The sequence below is a fragment of the Sugiyamaella lignohabitans genome, chromosome B (assembly GCF_001640025.1).
Source record: "Sugiyamaella lignohabitans strain CBS 10342 chromosome B, complete sequence".
NCBI classification, from domain to species: Eukaryota; Fungi; Ascomycota; class Dipodascomycetes; order Dipodascales; family Trichomonascaceae; genus Sugiyamaella; species Sugiyamaella lignohabitans.
The window spans coordinates 4,124,580-4,143,819 of record NC_031674.1 but is presented as its reverse complement, the minus strand read 5'-3'; the positions used below and the strand labels follow the sequence as shown (position 1 = coordinate 4,143,819).

General features: G+C 42.1%; 9 protein-coding genes across 9 annotated transcripts; 3 read left to right on the top strand and 6 right to left on the bottom strand.

Annotated features, from left to right (window-relative positions):
- Positions 1-355: 355 nt before the first annotated feature.
- TGL4 (Tgl4p) lies at positions 356-2,947 on the bottom strand (the record flags this gene model as incomplete). Its single annotated transcript, XM_018880421.1, has 1 exon — positions 356-2,947. The coding sequence occupies one exon, from the start codon at positions 2,945-2,947 to the stop codon at positions 356-358; it is 2,592 nt and encodes an 863-aa protein (XP_018738242.1).
- A 967-nt stretch (positions 2,948-3,914) lies between these two features.
- RTS2 (Rts2p) lies at positions 3,915-4,727 on the bottom strand (the record flags this gene model as incomplete). The annotated part of the gene is made up of 1 exon (XM_018880420.1): positions 3,915-4,727. One exon carries the CDS (start codon positions 4,725-4,727, stop codon positions 3,915-3,917), a length of 813 nt encoding a protein of 270 aa, XP_018738241.1.
- Positions 4,728-4,918: 191 nt separating this feature from the next.
- OMA1 (Oma1p) lies at positions 4,919-5,995 on the bottom strand (the record flags this gene model as incomplete). The annotated part of the gene is made up of 1 exon (XM_018880419.1): positions 4,919-5,995. The coding sequence occupies one exon, from the start codon at positions 5,993-5,995 to the stop codon at positions 4,919-4,921; it is 1,077 nt and encodes a 358-aa protein (XP_018738240.1).
- Positions 5,996-6,200: 205 nt separating this feature from the next.
- On the bottom strand, positions 6,201-8,045 carry AWJ20_3406 (uncharacterized protein; the record flags this gene model as incomplete). Its single annotated transcript, XM_018880418.1, has 1 exon — positions 6,201-8,045. One exon carries the CDS (start codon positions 8,043-8,045, stop codon positions 6,201-6,203), a length of 1,845 nt encoding a protein of 614 aa, XP_018738239.1.
- Positions 8,046-10,357: 2,312 nt separating this feature from the next.
- On the top strand, positions 10,358-12,376 carry AWJ20_3405 (uncharacterized protein; the record flags this gene model as incomplete). The annotated part of the gene is made up of 1 exon (XM_018880417.1): positions 10,358-12,376. One exon carries the CDS (start codon positions 10,358-10,360, stop codon positions 12,374-12,376), a length of 2,019 nt encoding a protein of 672 aa, XP_018738238.1.
- An 840-nt stretch (positions 12,377-13,216) lies between these two features.
- Positions 13,217-16,165, top strand: CRM1 (exportin CRM1; the record flags this gene model as incomplete). The annotated part of the gene is made up of 1 exon (XM_018880416.1): positions 13,217-16,165. One exon carries the CDS (start codon positions 13,217-13,219, stop codon positions 16,163-16,165), a length of 2,949 nt encoding a protein of 982 aa, XP_018738237.1.
- Positions 16,166-16,388: 223 nt separating this feature from the next.
- On the bottom strand, positions 16,389-17,282 carry MRPL9 (mitochondrial 54S ribosomal protein YmL9; the record flags this gene model as incomplete). Its single annotated transcript, XM_018880415.1, has 1 exon — positions 16,389-17,282. The coding sequence occupies one exon, from the start codon at positions 17,280-17,282 to the stop codon at positions 16,389-16,391; it is 894 nt and encodes a 297-aa protein (XP_018738236.1).
- A 200-nt stretch (positions 17,283-17,482) lies between these two features.
- Positions 17,483-18,130, top strand: COA1 (Coa1p; the record flags this gene model as incomplete). The annotated part of the gene is made up of 1 exon (XM_018880414.1): positions 17,483-18,130. The coding sequence occupies one exon, from the start codon at positions 17,483-17,485 to the stop codon at positions 18,128-18,130; it is 648 nt and encodes a 215-aa protein (XP_018738235.1).
- Positions 18,131-18,327: 197 nt separating this feature from the next.
- On the bottom strand, positions 18,328-19,077 carry MRPL6 (mitochondrial 54S ribosomal protein YmL16; the record flags this gene model as incomplete). The annotated part of the gene is made up of 1 exon (XM_018880413.1): positions 18,328-19,077. One exon carries the CDS (start codon positions 19,075-19,077, stop codon positions 18,328-18,330), a length of 750 nt encoding a protein of 249 aa, XP_018738234.1.
- Positions 19,078-19,240: the final 163 nt, after the last annotated feature.

Here is a 19,240-nt window from a genome sequence, read left to right as displayed (position 1 = left end):
CCAGCTGAGCAAGCAAAATTCTACTCCTCAGCTCCATCACTGAATATGATATCAGCGGCAGCTAAGGAGAAAGCATATTCTATCGGAAGCCTATCCTCTATTTTGCGACCACAATCCATTGGGAATATCAAGGACATCTCCTCTTCTAGAATACTGAAGAATCGAGTTCCAGAGATTCCTTTCCCACACCCAGATCATATTGAGCGAGGACAGGAACAGCCACAAATTCTCCGTTTTGAAGATGATATTTTGAAACCGCTATAGAGAGTGAGTCGTCCAATATTGGATAGGTGTATATAACAGAAAGCGTAAAAATTATTTATTTATAATCACATCCGTAAAATCATTGGCATCATTAGTTAAATAAGTTTGTTTGAGACTGATGGTGATATGCATCCTTAAAACGAGCAACTGCTGAATTAGGATTGAGCGAGTGTAAGCTAACATGCGAGGAGTGTGCGGAAAGAAAAGGAGGACTGGGACTCCAGTACTTTTTCGATCCAACGTCTTGCCACGAATTCTTCCTCAAAAGAGTCTTCTGTAAAACAATCTCAGACTTCCGACGATAATGATACATTCGAGGTGGCCTACCTGCAGTGGCTTGTTGTTCACTATGTGCGAAAGGGTGTGGAATAAGCCTAGACCTGATCTCTAAAATAGCCCTGTCAAGAGCCAATTCTATGGCACAGTGGTTTCGAATAATTGATATTTTGTGCCAGGTCGAAGCAGCAGCCCGCTCTCTTGTTTTCTTAAAAAACTCTGGAGAGGGATTCTTAAATAACTGTCCTAGTTCTGACCACTTGATCTGTGGTAAAATTGTAATGTCCCCCGAATACTGTTGAGCTAGAACTGACCGAAACTTGGAGCTGTAATTATTGAATATCCCCAGCTCCGTCAAAATAAGCAAGAAATGAGAAACCTCGTCGCTGATAATTTCTTGAGTAAACGTCCATAATGCTGACCATCGAGATATTATCGATCTCGTTAGCGACCTAGTGGACTTATCGTTGGATATAGGGCTATCACCACCAGATATAGCCTCTGATAGCTTTAAAAATGGCGCCACATGTGGATTAACCTGACAGGCTATAAAATGATTTACGTTGAACATCTCAGATAAACGGGCAAGTGGTAGATCATTATCAACACTTCCATCGATAAAAGTCGCGGGCGTCCACGAATAGTGTTCACCTGTCTTGGGGTTTTTGGCTAAAATATCAAACGAAGCAAATACTAATGGGACCGAGCAAGAGGCACACACCGCAGACCATATGAGAACGTTTGGAGCAGTCAAATAGTTCAACAACTTAGGCATTTCGTGTACCGAAGACGGTGATACCGTAACATTAAGTACTCGACGAGTTCTATAGTAAGCTTCTTGAAAAGTCAAGTCGCCCAGTAAAGAACGCAGTGTTGAAGAAATATACTTGTTATCAAACCAAGTGCCATATTTCAGAAATCTTGTTATGCGTACAAGTGTGCTCTCCTCGCTTCCGGTTTTCTCAAATATATCAAAATCACCCTCAAGGAGCTGTAATAGACTGTCGAGCTCTTCATCAAGATGAATGCAGAGGATGCTTGCAAATATAGACCCTGCAGATGATCCCGAAATGACCCTGGGGAGTAACTTTGCGCTCCAAAGCTCAAAGAGCACGCCAATGTGAAGCACGCCAAACGTGCTACCGCCTGACAATACCAGTGCAGTTCTACCGAAAGCTTTTCTTGTCTGGATCAATGTTCCCAACAAGCGAGTGTCGTCTATTTTAGGTGAAGCCATTAGTGTTTGCAAAGATAGTTCGCACTCACATATGTAGTTCTCAATTAAATGCTTGGTACCAGTGTAAGAATATTGATAGAGCTGCGGATCGCCGATATTTCCCAAGTTCCTCTGAAGTGTCGTTCTGACAAGTACCAATAACCGTTCCATATCACCATCTTCACGTGCTTGCTGTAGCTGTTCTAACCTGTGTCTTACCAGCTCGCTGTCATACAAGTCCGACTCATCTTGAGCCTTCCATTCGTCATAACCGAGCAACGAGTCTAATTCACGAGATGCCTCCAGCCAGTGTGAATATGTTTCAGCTTTTCGTTGCTGTTCTTTAAGCGCTTCAATGAGATCCGATGTTTTTCCTCGCTTCGGCTTGTTGGATCTACTGATTTCACTCACAGAGTTGTCATAAACTTCTTCAACCCGTGACGTTTGGCTATTGTACTGAGTAAATGGGTAATCATGTCTCTCTCTATCTGTCAGCCCATACCGCATACCCGGAGGAGGAGTAAATGGAGCTTCGAGTTTATCACTTCGTTGTTCTGATATTGATGTGGAGTCGAGCTCAGAGTCACCAGTCGGGTCTTCGCTAGCGCCATCGTAGGTATTAATAGAGCTGTCGTAAACCAAGTCAATAATTCGAGTTAGCGTCTTAATTCCTGGGGTCGATCGAGGTACGCGCCCGAGAACAGACTTCAGAACCTGGTGTAATGATATGTCCATCCAGGATGACGAAGGAATTTTGTTTGGTTGGGACGAGCTCTTCAGTCTACCATTTCGCTTATGGCTTTCTTCTTGGCCAGTGCCTGGTCGCTTTATGGACTTCACTTTCATGGTCATATGGTCCGAAAAATATTCAGGAAACCTGTCGCCACTATCTTCACCACTTGCGTCGGAATTTTCGTCTTCATCTTGCCCATCGTCGCCCAGCAAGTTACCCAGGCTCCCTGTAACAAATACTCGACGGGAAGTTCTATCATAGAGTGGATCTGACACCCTGTGTATTTCTGTGACTCTTTCTTCGGCTTCATTCTCATTCGTAGATTCCAAACTGAATAAATCCCCATTCAGTTTTTTCGCCAGTGGTAACCCCCGGTGGGACTCTCTAATCTCAGTATCGCTTTCAGCATTCTTACCATCGTCACAGACTCCATCTTCAAGACCAGCAGTACCAGTCATGATTAGCGGTTTCAACCCCTAATTATCTCGCTGGCGGTGTATTCTGCTGTGTTCAGAAAAATCTTTCTCTTGAACTGTTGTATGTCTCAGCATGTGAAGCAGGGTCCTCGGCTCTTTAATTACATATTCATCAACGTCAACTCCTAGATAAGATGGCACCTGTGGGGTAAATTTCCGGATATGGCTGCTTATTAACTAAAGCGATGAGGTTAACCAGCACATACAGAATCTTGCAGAAATTTGTTCACATGATAGCTGAACATATGGAGAAATTCAAGTTAAAATCGTATTTGACTATCCTCGACAGGTAGAGCTCAAAATAGTTGAATTTATTATATACAATACTTGAGCCATATTAATGGGCAGTTCTGGAGTATGAGACTGTGAAACAGAAATTGGTCTTCGGAAAATCAGAGTGTTGGCTATGTGTAGCCTACCTCCTTATGGGTAAGGAACATATACAAAAACTGACGGCTATAGGAAGACTGAAAACTATATAAATGGCTCGATCACCCGCATTTTTTGAATGTTTCTCTTCCTTTTTTCTTCATTGCCGCAGAAGTTCAACATCTTCGAATATTGTTCTTGCCTTTTACCAGAGCAATCCGGGTGTAGACTTTATAATGCGGTTGATGAAGTTTTTGGAAATATTTGTTTATCAATTGAACTATTTTAATTAATAGGTCAATTGGAAAGCAGTCAGAGTACATCTGACACATTTCTTAGTGGATAAGGCGAGGTCGCAATATCTATTAAGAATTGTTGTCGTGTAAATGGATGAGGGTCATAAAAATAGTTCTCCAAGTTTTGATGCGAATTAAACCCATAATCGTGTAAATGATAATATATAAATAATAAATAGTGGGGCAGACAGACTGGAATTGAGAACCTCAAATAGGACCCAAAGAGAGGATAATACCTGAAATATAGTCCCAATTCCTCTTGAATGACTAGTACAAGCTTGAAATTAGTGACGGCGGCGAGCTTGTTCTTGGAGCATCACTTCCTGAAAAGCGTTCAGGGGCTTGTTTGATTTTGAGGGAGTGGATTTTGGTTTCGATACTTTCGAAATTGAAGGTGTAGCAAAGACATTTTTTCGTGGAGCCTGATTCCCTGTGTTCTTCACCAAACTAGAGCTTTTGGTGACAACCGCAATCTTATCCGCACGGTTGCTTGCAAAGCTCAACTTCAGCGATATAGGAGAATCTGACTCACGTCTAATTTCAGTATCGAGCTCATGTCCTTCTTCGCTGTTTTCTTTAAAAGCAACCTGCTCTTCTTTGGCCTTTTGAACTTGGGTTTCTAAATGCTTCATTGCCCTGTATTCATCACCTTTTTCAGCCCGTTCTTTTTTTCTTAAAGCCTCTTGTCGCCTTAATGACTCGGGTGAGTTGTCGATCCAAGAAATACATAACCCGTTTTCTTCTGAGTCTTCTACTCTACAAATGCCCTCTTTGCCAAGAAATTTCACAAAATCTGTTAATGATGTCCACTTAGTGGCATTCATATGGATATGATCCTTGTTCTGAATGTACTCTTGGTAAAATCTATTTGCATTAATTGATTTTTCACCATGCCCAGTTCTCAACAAAAATATGAAGTCCCTTTTGAATTGTGTTGAGTATTCTTCGATTTTTTCTTTCCCACGAGCACTCACATTCAGCATTTTGTGCAAGTGAGACTCGCTCTGAGTGTGGCATTTGAATCCGTTTTCGTCTCTACACTGTTTCTCACAAACTTGACAATACCATCGGAGCCTCTGAAGGCCCTTAGCCTTCATTTTGTTGGCTATGTACTTAGGCGTGCCAACTTCTGCTCGCCCCATGATCAATATATCTGTCTCTTACTGTTACGATTATTACAAATGTCAATAACCCGTGAAGTAAGTAATCTTGGTATGGGTTAGGGTATATATATATTATATAATAATAGGGCATTAGCACCATTCAATGAGATATATGCCAAATAATTTTACCAACGAGATCGCTCCATAAATGTAGGAACTAGGCCGCTGTAGTTATAGCATCCAGCTTGATCTTTGAGCTGTTCTGCTTCTGGTAAGGCAGAGCGGATAAATTGGATACGATTTTGACTAGAGGGATGGGTAGACAAAAATTCAGGCACCATACCACCAGGCGAACTATGAAGTCGGCCAGAAGTAATAGCTTTCTCGAATTCAGTCATGCGTTCCCAGAGATGCACAGCTTCTCCTGGATTGAAGCATGCCTTCCCCATCATCATTAGTCCAATATAATCAGCTTCTCGCTCCATTTCTCTGCTCGCAGGTAACTTCAGTAGCCCTGATATCAATAGCTGATTTAATTGCGAGGATCCGGTAATTGTATATAGAATAAGACCCAATATAATATAGATAGGGGCTTTTGATAAATGCTCAGCAGTGTGGCGAGCAACTTGATGTGCAGTTTCATGCGATAGTACGGTTGCAAGCCCATCCTCATCCTTACAAATTGGAAGGATTGAGCTAAACACAAAAACCTTGCCACCAGGAAGAACAAATGCATTTGGTGGGCTTTTGGGGTCATTGATGACGTGAACCTTCCAGTCTAAATGTTCCAAATTCGACACATTAATAATTCGTTTCATTACTTTCTTCACCCTCTTTACATCAGGATGGTTCTCTGGTAATAAATATGGACGATATTGAGCCAAAGTTTCTTCGTATCCTTGACTTCCCACAAATGCTTCTAGTTTAGGACTAACGATCATAAACCGACTCCGATGTGAGTAAGGTGCTTCCTCTAGATTGGATATATAAAATATACCGATTACTATGGTCGCTGCTCCAACCCATTGAATTTGTTTTGTTCTATTACCAGATTTTAAGGAAAGCAGTGGTGAGGAGTTATCAAATGACCGATATGTAGCATAAGACCTAGCCGAATGAAGAATGGAACTGGGTCTTGTTACTATTGGTTTGGCAGCTCGCGCCACAAAGAATCGAAATATCCCATCTGTCCTCACTGTTGGAGTGTAAAGCTTTTGAGCACTGAAGCCCGTCCGCAGCTTTGCAAACTGTTTTGAAAACATTGTCGAAGAGAACGAACATCAGGGAAGAGAAGCTAGCCTTCAGACGATAAGTATTCGCCCTAACCCATATCTTCAAGTCCTAGGATTAACTCGCAATGTACCGGGAACCTACTAAGACTTAAGAACGTATTTTTATCGTCATATACTTTTTATTTAATCGTAAAATAATATCTAGCTCAATAAAACCCACTTACCTCCAGTGTATTTATTCTTTGGTAAGAACGGGAAGAGAGGTCTTGATGATATGCTCAAGCTCCTCTTCGGCTGGAGCCTTGGGTACAGACTTCCATTCGGTGTCTACTAAAGTAACATCAGGCTGAGCAATTACTGCACAGGCCAAAATTGTAACAGTGTTGGCTTTTATAGTTCCCTTCAGTTGAGGCACCAATGTTTTAGGGAAGTAAAGGTTTGTACTTGGCTCAGGTGTAGTAGTGATACCCTCACGTTGACCCGTAAGGTCAACAATGCCACTGAAGTCTTCTTTATTCACAACATATGCGGTGTTCTTATCAGTAACACGGGTGAGATCTTTAGCAGCCTCGACTGCACTAATAGCAAATCCTCCTTCAACAGTGATTAAGTCACGGTCACTCAATATACGGTGGACTCTAACATGCCATTTACCAGCAGGAATTTGCCAAGTTTCAACATTGACATTCTTCCAGGGATTCCACTTCGAGTATAAAATGTCGCCGGCAATACGGGCTACTGGAGTTTTAGTCCTGAATCTGTATCCGTCACCATCCTCTGAGAAGGCAATCATGTTATCAAGAGTAGCATCGACAAAGTTACGATCATTGACCTCGACGCTAAAAGCATATCGGGTACTGTACGCGAATTTACAGTACTTTTCACCTTGAAAACGGACATAGGAACCATTTTGGTAAGGTCCGGATACTAAGGCCACAGTATTCTTGGGATAATGGGAGAAAACCATGCCGGGTACTGGCAAAGCCTTGTGTTGAGGTCGGGGAATAGGTAATTCTTCGGCAGTCCAGAATGGATGATCTGCTGGAAGTGCTAAAGGAAAGAAGATTTTACCTCCCCAGTACGGTGATTGAGGTGAGTTATATCTTTCACACACAATAGCGTTAGGGTATGAAAATCCTAAACTCATCAGTCCAGAGGAAGCTCTTGAAATTGGCTGTTTGGACCACCATCTAAGGTGTCGCAAGTAAAGACCCTTCAAGACTCCCCATGGAAGGAGTTCTTGGTCAGCAAATGCTAAAGCACCCCAAAAAGAACCGCAACACCACTTATAAACCAAACTTCTACCGAAGGGAAGAGCAGCACCGTCGTCCGAAAACCAGTGGATAAATTCGTTGACAAACTTCTTCACTCTCTCATGGTAAATCGCATTTCTTTTAGTGTCCTCTGGGTAGAGTTTTGAGTACATGAGTCCGTAAAAGTGGAAAGCCCATGGATTGTAGTAATCAATTGCTTGCTTGTCTGGGCCATCACCATACCAGCCATCCTTGAGATAGTATTCTTCCATATCTTCCAAATTGCGCTCAGTAATTGATTGATCATAATCTGCACCAATTTTCTTAAGACCCAATGTAAGTAGGACATGAAACCATTTCCAGTTGGTAGTAGGATATCTCTTGTATGAAGCTGAAACGAGATACTTCTTAAAATTTTCCTTGGCCTTCTCTGACAGAGGTTCATAGAACTGCTCAGGGATGTAAGCCAAGGCAAATCCAATTGAGGCAAACTCGACTAGTCTTTGCTCTAGGTCAACTGTTTCGCCCCAGTACTCGGGGTGCTCAGGATCAGTTCCATTCGTAATACCTTTGTGGATCAAGTCCCAGTGATCAAACTTGCCGCCACCAGCAACAAAGGGAACTAACCCCCATAATGGTCTTGAAAAACCTTCTAGATCAGAAGAATCAAAGTCGCAGAATGCTCCGCTTTCTTCGACACGAACTCTGGCTCCGCCCTCGGAAAAAGCAGGTAGCAGGGGTTCAAACACATTTACAAATGCCTCTTGGACATCTTCGCGAGTTACAAATGGATTTTTACCAATAGGAGAAAAGGTTGATTTGGTCATCTTTCCAGATACTTTGCCAGTTTGAACATTTTAAAACTACGGTTCTTTTCTGCTCTTATAGTGCTCGAGATGTCGAAAAGGATGTTGACCCCCACGAGGTGCTGTTCTGATGCATGTCATGTGTGGGGTGCTATAGCGGGGTGTAGGGTGGGGTAATAGCGATTTAGTAGGGCTGTAACATGTAACATAACCGTCGAATGGTGGACCCGGCCATATCTGATAAATTTTAGGATAATTTCGTAATTCGGTGACCTGGTTCAACTTGGATGTAGTATATATTAATTTCTGCGGATTTTGTGAAATTCCCGTATGATAACTGATTTTTTTGAACGCAGTCTATAGCACCCAAAGAATGAATTGTGTGCGTGCAGCTAGGTACCGTGGGGGTCAAATAATTTACCCGAGCACCCCTCTGTATTCTTCCGTTGAGAGATGACATCTGCGCAAATTCGTTACAATCCGATAGAGTGAAGATATTGAGCTAACAGTTCTTACTCCAATAAACAGGACAGATTGGTCCCGGCTTGTTGACCGAGAAATAAAAAATGAAACCGCACAGCACTCTACCTTGTGAATTGCTCCTTGGGTATCTCTGTCCAAGACTCCATAGTAGATTGGTTCGGTTACATTGATTACTTTTCGTCTATTTTCTGTAGATTCCATCTACTATTGAAGATGTCGTTTTGACGAAGTTCCGTCACTAATACCGTACGTCTTTTAAACAGATACCGTAAGACTACTTCTGACACAGGCTATCTGGCGGCCCTTTGAAATTACAGTTACTGCGTACAATACGGAACCGTACTCTTCAATTGGAATCCACACAATCGCAACAACTATATTTCTCCTATATTCAAACGCTCGTTGGCCTATTTCAACATTAACGCTAAACAACGAAGAGAGCTAGTGATTGACAACAGTTGGGCCAAGCCGGTCTTAGCATGGTGACTTTCAGGGGCAACGATCGAGCAAGCTGCATCTGTGCAGCTGAGGTATATACGTCAAACCACCCATATCAAGATTCTGGCCTACCGAAAAAGGAAGATAATCAGATCTGATACTGGTTAGAGAACCTATATAAACAGATACAATAAAATCCAACGCGTCTACATGGAGCACAGGGTTAAAGTCCAAGCAGCGTTTTATAATTGTGATGGCAAAAGAATTCTAGTACAGCTTCAGTATTAGCAAATACGGGGAATTCTGAATTATATAATTTTTTTGGTAAAGGTAGACAGTCCAGGTATGGAATTACAAGGTCAGCAACCAATTCATCAGAGAGTACGACTCCTTAAGACACTTCCCAAACGATTATCCGATGGTGGTGCTTCAAACGCGTCAGGTGACTTGCAAAGTCCATGTTACAACACTACACTCCGCTTAGAATCAAACTTCCAGGTTAATGTTCGTTGTAGTTAAAGATAAACGTCGCTTATATATTAAGATTAAGTACACACATCCGTTACAGGTGCATATACCGTATTAGGATATCAAGGAATTGGTGACTACCTCAATTTGGGATACATGCATCATGTAAGAGGGCTCCTTTTTCACCCCCTTAAAACACAACACGGCCAGCGCCGAAGAGTAATCCCACCGCTAGGGCTCCAAAAGTTAGTAGGGGATGCTGAATCTGCACTAAGCAACGTGAATCTCTTGTTCTGTGACCACACAGATCATTACGGTTTCTTATTAGGGGCGGAGGAGAAGAGAGTAGTGTATTAGACAGCTAGCATCTACTGCCGATCTTAACCAGATGTATTTTTATCTTGTAACACAGACAACTCGATTGTTGTTTAAAATATTATCTCGTTTTTTTTTCTCTTTCCATTGACCCTTTAGCAACACCAAAATATTCGTGGTATCTTCTCAACCACTTAGCATTCTTTCCCTTTGTTGTGCATAGGACCACCCGCAGCTGTAGGGAACACATAGCCGATTTAATTTGACGGCTGCATACAGCTTCTATCGTTAATGGTTTTTAGAACTGGGTATACTACGCGAAGTCCCATCCCATTCAACTGCTCCAAACTTTTGAATCAGTTAGTTCTTTACTGATTCGATTTGCTCCTACCATATATTTCATGAGTACGCAGTCTTTATATACTCCCCTCAACATTCCTTTGACACAAACATCCAGCTAGATTCAATCATTACTACACAAAATATATCAAAGAGAGCCTGTTCAATATTTTGGCTAGCTCGACAAAAGACAGACTGTGTTATTCTGGGACCTTGAAAACAGAATTGAAAACAGAAGTTTAAACAACTATCAGTACTCTTCTTTTCCACATCTAGCTTGACCAATAGCGATGATTTTGGATCGCGAGACCCACCATAAGCACCATGTCGGGGGATCAATTCAGGATATTCGCTTGACTCAATCAACCCCAAGCTCAACTACTGCCTCTGTTACGAAGCTCCTCCGTAGATCCAGCTCCACCTGTTCTGGTAATAGTGAATTCGGTTCATGTGCTCTTCCTACCCAAAACCAAACATTGCCAATCGTTCTAGGTGTTACAATTCCTGTAGTCTTTGCTATCTGCTTGCTGGTATACCTTCACTTCAGACATTTGAAAAGATTGAAAATGGAAGAAATTGCCGACAAGGATATTGATGTTGATATGGATGATTATGACACTAGCCTAGCCAACCATCAACCAGTACAGCCACCCAATGAAAAATTTAATAGATACCCCGACCAATCGTCTACACGTAGAGGCTCAATGGAGACTACGAGCAACTCAATCAACCCCGATAATCCATTTTATGCGAGAGCACCCTATATGATGCACCCAGAGCTTACCAGTTCAAAGCACTCTTTAGAGGAGTATTCTCGTTCCTTGCATACAATGATGGACTCAAATGTATACCCTAGTAACACATCTATTTACTCATCGAACAGTGGTTCCAGACCAATTTCTCCCAAGTTTCCATTCCGTCGTGACGAAAGCCCTGTACCCAGTACGCGCCTAAACAGCAACCTGGGGGTCGAACAACGCCAGTCAGGTTCTTCAGGAACGTCTTATATTTCGTCGGATAGAACAGACAAAGGTAATTCGATGGTTAGTCCTCCTTCTACAGTTGCATATTCCCCAGATACTGCTAGCAATCCCATGCTCCAACAACAAATGAAACTCGAGGAGCAAATAACTTCTGCAATGCCTACACCTCCAGAACGTGCTTATCATAGAGAATCAGTCAACGATGACAACAATCACAATTCTTCAAGAGACAGTATACGATACAGCCAAGAATTTAAAACTAGGGTTCTGAGCCATGCTGAACTACCAGACCACAATTTTGATGAATCAAAAAATAGTTTTTCTTTTGAGCAAGAAGAATCTGGCGAATCGATTGAGTCAAACAGGGGAGATTTAGATCGCAGTCTCACAAAACAATTCGAGCGAGTCAAATCTATTTACAGGGAGTACATGCCTGATTCTCCTGAAACAACCCCAGTCCTCGGTTTATCAAATGAAGATATCGAGAGCCAGCCCTTAGAAAACTCTGTTGAAGCTCACCATGAACGTGCTGACTTGCAATTTGAACAGCGATCTATGGACCTCCATGAGCAATCATTCGAGTCGCAAGGCAATCATGATACGCCATCCTCTAGCGCACAAGTCTATAGAAATGGGCAACATGAACAGCATTACGAGGCATCGCACCCTGAATCATATGACGATTCTTTACCACAAGGACAAGATGAATTTTCAAATGAATACGGTCAGGGTAATTATTCAGAACAGCATACTTCCTTTCAGCAACAGTACCCTGTTCATCCGGAACAGTATCCCAATGCATATCGTCACAATAACCTAGGTTCACCACTTTCACCATATCAAGGTCACACTGGCAGTGTTTCTCCTAATTACAATAGGACTTATACTGCATCGCCCGAGCCATCACGGCAAGTCACTCCTCTAACGGATTTGGCAAAACTGCCCGTCCCTCATAATCTCGACGAACATGACTCGCCCCTTGCATATGCTCCTCAAAGACGCCATAATAAAGGAGCAGCTTCCCCTATCCCTGCATTTAATCCACTCAATAATTGGTCTAATGAAGATGTTGGCTTGCCTAGTCCTCACGAATTGCGGAAGAGTGTCGCTTTAATGAACTTTGCACCTCCTAAAAAATTCGTTGGCGCTGGCAGCAGCGCAGGCAATAGTAGAGCCGGCAGCTTGGCTTCGTCTGTGTCTTCTCCTACTGGCCAGTGGGGTGCTTCGTCACCGCTACCAGTGTCCCTTAAGGCCCGTCCTTCATCGCAATTAGTTCCAGATGCCAAGGACACTCAAATGCTACGTCCTCAAATGGATATGCGATAATAGATATTCCTACAACTATGTATTATATTCAACAAAGATGTATACTTGATCTGTTATACTGGTACTTTCTAGTACGTCAACTACTGCACGTTTGCAGCACACACCATGCTCATATTCCCGCTCCCTAACCTCCAACCCTAACCTATATCTATTATTCCCAGAAAATCAATCGGATTCTGGATGCAAAACAAACTTCACTTACTGAACTTCTCGTGTTGACAATTGATTTTCCACGGAGCAAACAAGAGCGCGAGTAAAAATTTCTAGTGGAAGTCATTTTGGCTATTGCGAAACTCAACTCACGGCGTATCAAATAGCCTCTTAACCAAGTGTAGGGTGAATTGTGATCAGCAATTAAACTCCACTGCCCCCGAATAGCTGTTTTCTCTGACCAAACAAACAGTACAAGCAATTGAGGATGGAAGCCATTTTAGACTTTTCCAAGGATCTCGACTTGGGCGTTTTTGACAGTGTCGTGGATCTCTTTTATGGTGGTAAAGGAAATCCCAATGAGAGAAAGGAGGCGGAGAATGTATTGAAAAAGGTAAGCCACTTAGTGTAACAGTGAAATCATTTGTTGTTATGAATTGCAAACTTGTGGGTCGCGATATTATGATGACTTGGATTTTGTTGGTGTAGTTTATTGTATGATCCCTACTAACAATGATCTAGTTTCAAGAGAACCCTGAGGCGTGGACAAGAGCGGACAAGATTTTGCAACATTCAAATAATTCACAATCGAAGTATCTTGCTTTATCAGTTCTTGACAAGCTGATTCAAACAAAATGGAAGGCATTACCCGTCGAGCAACGCCAGGGTATTAGAAATTTCATCGTGAATATGTGTATAGAGTGGAGCAACGATGAAACTGTCTTCAGATCCCAACGGCCCCTTTTGAACAAAGCCAATTTGACATTGGTGCAAGTCCTGAAACAAGAATGGCCTGCTAATTGGCCTACATTTATCCCTGAGATCATCTCTGCCAGTAGAACTGGTTTCAACGTCTGTGAAAACAACATGTCAATCCTGAAATTGCTTAGTGAAGAGGTTTTCGATTATTCGGCCGAACAAATGACCCAGGCGAAAGCTAAAAACTTGAAGCAGCAAATGTGCAACGAATTCTCGGAAATTTACAGACTATGCTACGAAGTTCTCGAAAAAGCCACTCGTCCTTCCTTGATTGTTGCTACACTACAAAGTTTATTGCGCTATTTAGGATGGATTCCTCTGGAATTCATTTTCGAGACTCCCTTGATTGAACTCCTGGTGAGCAAGTTTTTGACCCCTCCTCAGTATAGAAATGTCACCTTGAAATGCTTGACCGAAATTTCCAGTCTAGGTGCTTCTCAATACGACAAGCAGTTTTATACTATGTTTTATATGGCTGTTGAGGTTATTAACAAGATTGTCCCATTGAGCACAGATTTGAGAACTGCTTACGAGTCTGCTGGCTCGAATGACCAAGATTTCATTCAGAACCTCTCGTTGTTTCTGTCTATCTTTCTAGCTAATCATTTGAAGATCGTGGAAAACCAAGAAAACAAAGAGCTCCTAATTAATGTTCATCTGTACTTGATAAAAATCAGTCAAATTGATGAACGGGAGATTTTCAAGGGCTGCCTGGACTATTGGTCTCGACTTGTATTGGAGTTATATGAGGAAATCCAACAAATTCCTATATCCGATCTCAATCCACTTTTACAACGCAGCTTTGCAACTACGTTTAGCACTGGAGGTGCACTTGATCCTGATATCCTTGCTAATTATCCTCTGAGAAAGCATACTTATACGAGTATTTTGTCAAGTTTGAGGACTGTAATGATAGAAAAAATGGTGCGTCCCGAAGAAGTGTTAATTGTTGAAAGTGACGAGGGTGAGATTGTCCGTGAATTCGTTAAGGAGAGTGATACAATCACCTTGTATAAGAGTATGAGAGAAGTCTTGGTCTACCTCACACACTTAGACGTTGTTGATACTAGAGCTATTATGATCAACAAACTTGCCAAGCAGATTGATGGAAGCGAATGGTCTTGGAATAACCTTAACACACTTTGTTGGGCGATTGGTTCCATTTCTGGTGCTATGAATGAAGAAATGGAAAAGCATTTCCTTGTATCAGTCATCAAGGATTTATTAGGGTTGACTGAAATGAAGAAGGGTAAGGATAACAAAGCAGTTGTTGCTTCAAACATCATGTACATTGTCGGTCAATATCCAAGATTTTTGAAGGCCCATTGGAGATTTCTCAAAACAGTTGTCAACAAGTTATTTGAATTTATGCATGAGACTCACGAGGGTGTCCAAGATATGGCCTGTGATACGTTCATTAAGATTGCTCAGAAATGTAAACGACACTTCGTTGCCCATCAACAAGGTGAAGCAGAACCTTTTATTGATGAGATTATTAAAAGTTTGGACAAGATCACCTCTGATTTGCAACCACACCAGGTGCATACATTTTATGAAGCCTGTGGTCATATCATCTCGGCACAGCCAGTTAAAGCACAAAGGGAACGTCTTCTTCAAGATCTTATGAGGTTGCCCAATATGGCCTGGGATGCTATGATGGAACAAGCCTATCAGAATCCCGAGCTTCTGACTAATGGAGATAATATTAAGATTATCATCAATGTCTTAAAGACAAATGTTGCCACTTGTTCGTCGTTGGGAGCTGGTTTCTATCCACAGCTTGCCCGAATTTATGCTAATATGCTTTCATCCTATACTGCCATTAGCCACAGCATGGTAAATGAAGCTCAAGGAAACCCCATTTTCACCCAGACTCATCGTGCCAGAGTCTTGCGGGGAATCAAAAAGGAAATTCTCAAACTGGTCGAAACCTATATTTCCCGTGCTGAAGATCTTGATGAAGTGGTGCAAAACATTGCTGAGCCGTTATTAACAAATATTCTTGATGATTATCAGCAGAGTCAATCCCAATTCCGTGAGGCTGAAGTTCTTAGCTGTGTGGATATCCTCGTCAACCGAGTAGGATCTATGATTCCTGATATGGTACTGGGTATTCTAGAGAAGGTGTTCGAATGTACCTTGGATATGATCAATAAGTCTATGACGGATTTCCCTGAATTCCGTGTTGAATTTTTCAAGCTTCTGCGTACCATTAATTTGCACAGCTTCTCTGCCCTATTGAAGCTCCCTGACCAAATTTTTAGTAAGACTATTGATGCTTGTCTGTGGGCTGCTAAGCATGACAACCGTGAAGTTGAGTCTGCTGGTCTCAGTCTCACACTGGAAATTATTGATAACGTTGCCGAGTACAATCAACCGGAGGTCGCTAACAAATTCTTCAAAGCCTTCTTTAAGCCTATTATTGGCGACACGTTCTATGTTCTTACTGATACAGACCATAAGGCAGGTTTTAAGACTCAATCTCAAATTCTTGCTAAAATCATCAGCCTAGTTGAAAACAATCGTATCGGAGTGCCTCTCTATGATGAAGGAGAGGCTTCAGTAGGAACTAGTAACTCGGACTATTTCCGCCAGTATTTGAGCACTTCGCTTACCAATGCATTCCCTCATCTCCAACAAGCTCAGGTGGCAAATTTTGTTGAGGGATTATTCCGATTGCATCGTGACCCTATTAAATTCAAGCTCACGTTACGGGACTTCCTTGTTCAAATTAAGGAGTTTGGTGGTGATAGCACCGATTATTTATTTGCCGAAGAGAAGGAAACTGAACTCCAAGAGAAGCAACGTTTAGACAGAGAGCGTGCTTTGAAAGTCGGAGGTCTAATAAAGCCATCAGAAATGGAGGAGGAGGACTCTTAGACTCTAGACTATGTTCTGGGGACTTTTGTCAAATTCAGTATAACATTCAATTTCAAGCATGTACTCAATAAATTCTTAATATCCTACTTTTGAACCTGCCTTTGGCGATTTTAGTGGACCGTTCTAGTCGCATATTCTTTTTACTGCAGCAGTCAGCCTGAGGTACCGAGCAGTTAAGGGCATGAAAAGAAAAAAGGACGTATTTACAAGTTATGCTATATATTTACACTTCTACCTCGGTAGATTTATTCAAGGGCCATGGGACATTAGGAAAAGGCTTTTTGATGGCATCGGCAATCCTGACATATCTACCATTGGCACCAGAAACTGGTCCCTTAATTAGAATGAGTCCTTTCTCGGCATCAACCTTTACTACTAATGCATTTTGGATAGTATTGTAATCGAAGCCCATTCGACCGGCCATCTTCTTTCCTGGAAAGGTACGACCAGGATCTTGATTTTGACCCGTGGAACCTGCAGAACGATGGGCTTTGGAAACACCGTGAGAGGCGCCCAATCCTTTAAAACCCCATCTCTTCATGACACCCTGGAAACCTTTGCCTTTTGATCGTGACTTAAGATCCACATATTGGCCTGGGACAAAATGATCTGCTGTTAATTCCGTTCCTAAAGGCAGTAGACCCTGCTCATTTTTGACTTGAAACTCGCAGACAAAACTCTTTGGTGCCACTTTGCTCCTGGCAAAGTGTCCCAGCATAGGCCTGGTAACCCGTGAGTATTTTCGATTCCCAATGCCAAGCTGTACAGCGTAATATCCATGCTTGTCTTTGGTTTTAATATCAGTGACTTGAACTCTATCTACTTCGAGAACAGTGCAAGGGTAGTGAGTACCATCTTCCTCATAATAAGGAACCATACCTCTCTTGATGGCTATTAATCCAGGTCGCCTTCTAATTAATCTACGACGATGTGCTGCCTGTGGAGAATCATAGAGTATAGGAGCCTCAGATTGGTATGTATCAATAACACTTCGAGCAGTTAGCTTAGCGGAATATAACCTAGTTATTGTAAGTGGCCGGCTGATGCTAGCGACACTTGCCACAGACAATTTTGCAGTACCAAGTACTCGGGCAACTGCCGAAGTAAAGAGATTCATTTCGTCGCCAAACCGTCGTCCGCCAGATGGTATATCTTCAATTTGCTAAAACAGGAGGATTTCTGGCCAATATCCGCCAAAATTGAAAATTTCAAACTTCTGCACGGCTAATGCATCAGTCAACATCGGCACGTGACATGCGAAGCTTGAAAAGTTCATGAGAATGCGGTATATGGCTTGAGCGAGTGACAACTATAGCCATGATTCAAATTGGTTTACGGGTTCAAGGTAGAGCTCTGTGTCTGGGAAACAAATCGAAATGGTTTCAATTGTTTCCCTCTGTAACTTCAACTTCTTCGTTGTATAGGTATTCATCTTCAGCGTCGTCTACTCCTGCTAGATCTGGCGAGCCTTCGTCAACAGGTACCAAACGTAAACCAGTCACGGTAAATGTCGAGCTGCCTGACGTTCTTAAGGACAAAAATTTTGGTAGAAATTCTTTCGTTCTTTTTTGTCTTCTAATGGGCGTCTCATTTTACGGCATTGTCAAATACGAAGCTGCCAGTGCTCCAGTTGTATCTTCGACACTGTACACGCTACGAAGAAGTGAGAAAGGAAGAGCAATTCTTGGAAATAATATTAGTTTTGGCAGCTTAATGCCTTGGATTTCTGGCACGGTGGCTGCTGCTTCCGGCATTGTAGACTTCTCCTACTCTGTTAAGGGTGACAACGGGTTTGCTACTGCACATTTCAATTCTCGTCGAGACCCTGTTACTAAACGATTTGTTGTATTGGACTGGTCGCTGACAACTCCTGATGGAACTGTTGTCTCATTGATGGATGAAGATTTTCATCCATTTGTACCTGGGCCAAAAGAAGAACCCACACGCCGTATTGCCGGAATCTGATTGTGCGCCATACTCACTATGGAACTAACGATATGACATACTTGAGTATCATGTTGTCATGATCTATTGGTCGAAGCACAATTGACCCAAATTTTCATGTCTATTATTTAACGCCAACAACACCAGCGACAGCAGCCTCCTCTGCCCGTTAGAAGATCCATCTTCTCTGTATATACATTTATTTACAATTATGACGTTTATTTAATCTTACGTTGCTTAAGCTTGATAGTCTCTCCGTCAACGAAAATTCCCTTCCCTTTATAAGGCTCAGGTGGTCTGTGCTTGCGGATCTTTGCTGCTAACTGTTTAACTCTTTGCTTATCAACACCTTCGATAATAAGTCGATGTGGTAGAGGGACGGTGACTTTAATATCCTTGGGGATCTTAATGACAATTGGGACACAGTATCCAACTCTCAAACTCAGTTGCTCACGTCCCTCTTTAGTTTTTTCCAAAATTGCACGGAACCCAGTACCAACAAACTTGACAATAGATAGATGACCCTCACTGACACCCACAACACCATTGCTAATAAGACTCCGACTAGTACCCCACATTTGTTTTTGGTGTCTTTTATCAGAGTTTACAACGGACACATGGATCTTCTCGGAAGACTCAGCAGAAGGCTCTACTTGCACAAAATCTGCGAGATCAACTTTTACGGTGCCATTTGGTCCAGTGATTGTAGCAGTTTTGGTAATATGGATTTTCGGTTTGCCGCCACGTTGGTCTTCTAGCTTCATTCTGAATAATGAGACGTCATCAATTTTTTTGGGTTCCACTGAAAGTTTAACGCCTTCCGGTAGCACTATGGGCATGTTTCCAATGTTTGACAGATTCATAGAACATGCTGAGAATGATCTCGATAATGATGGCAAAGCATTTGCTTTACTCGGACTATTAACAAATAACCGTAGAATCGGCGTCAATGATCTATAGACGGACATGGGGTACCTTTATGTTTCAGTTTGGACTCTCAAGAGTGCTCCAACTATACCTCTTCGCTTCTGGATTTTCATGCCCCGAGCGTGAAGCTGAAATTTGAGGGATGAAATTTGGTGATCGATGTTAGGGTGTAAACCCTATATGGGTGATATGCACAGATCACAA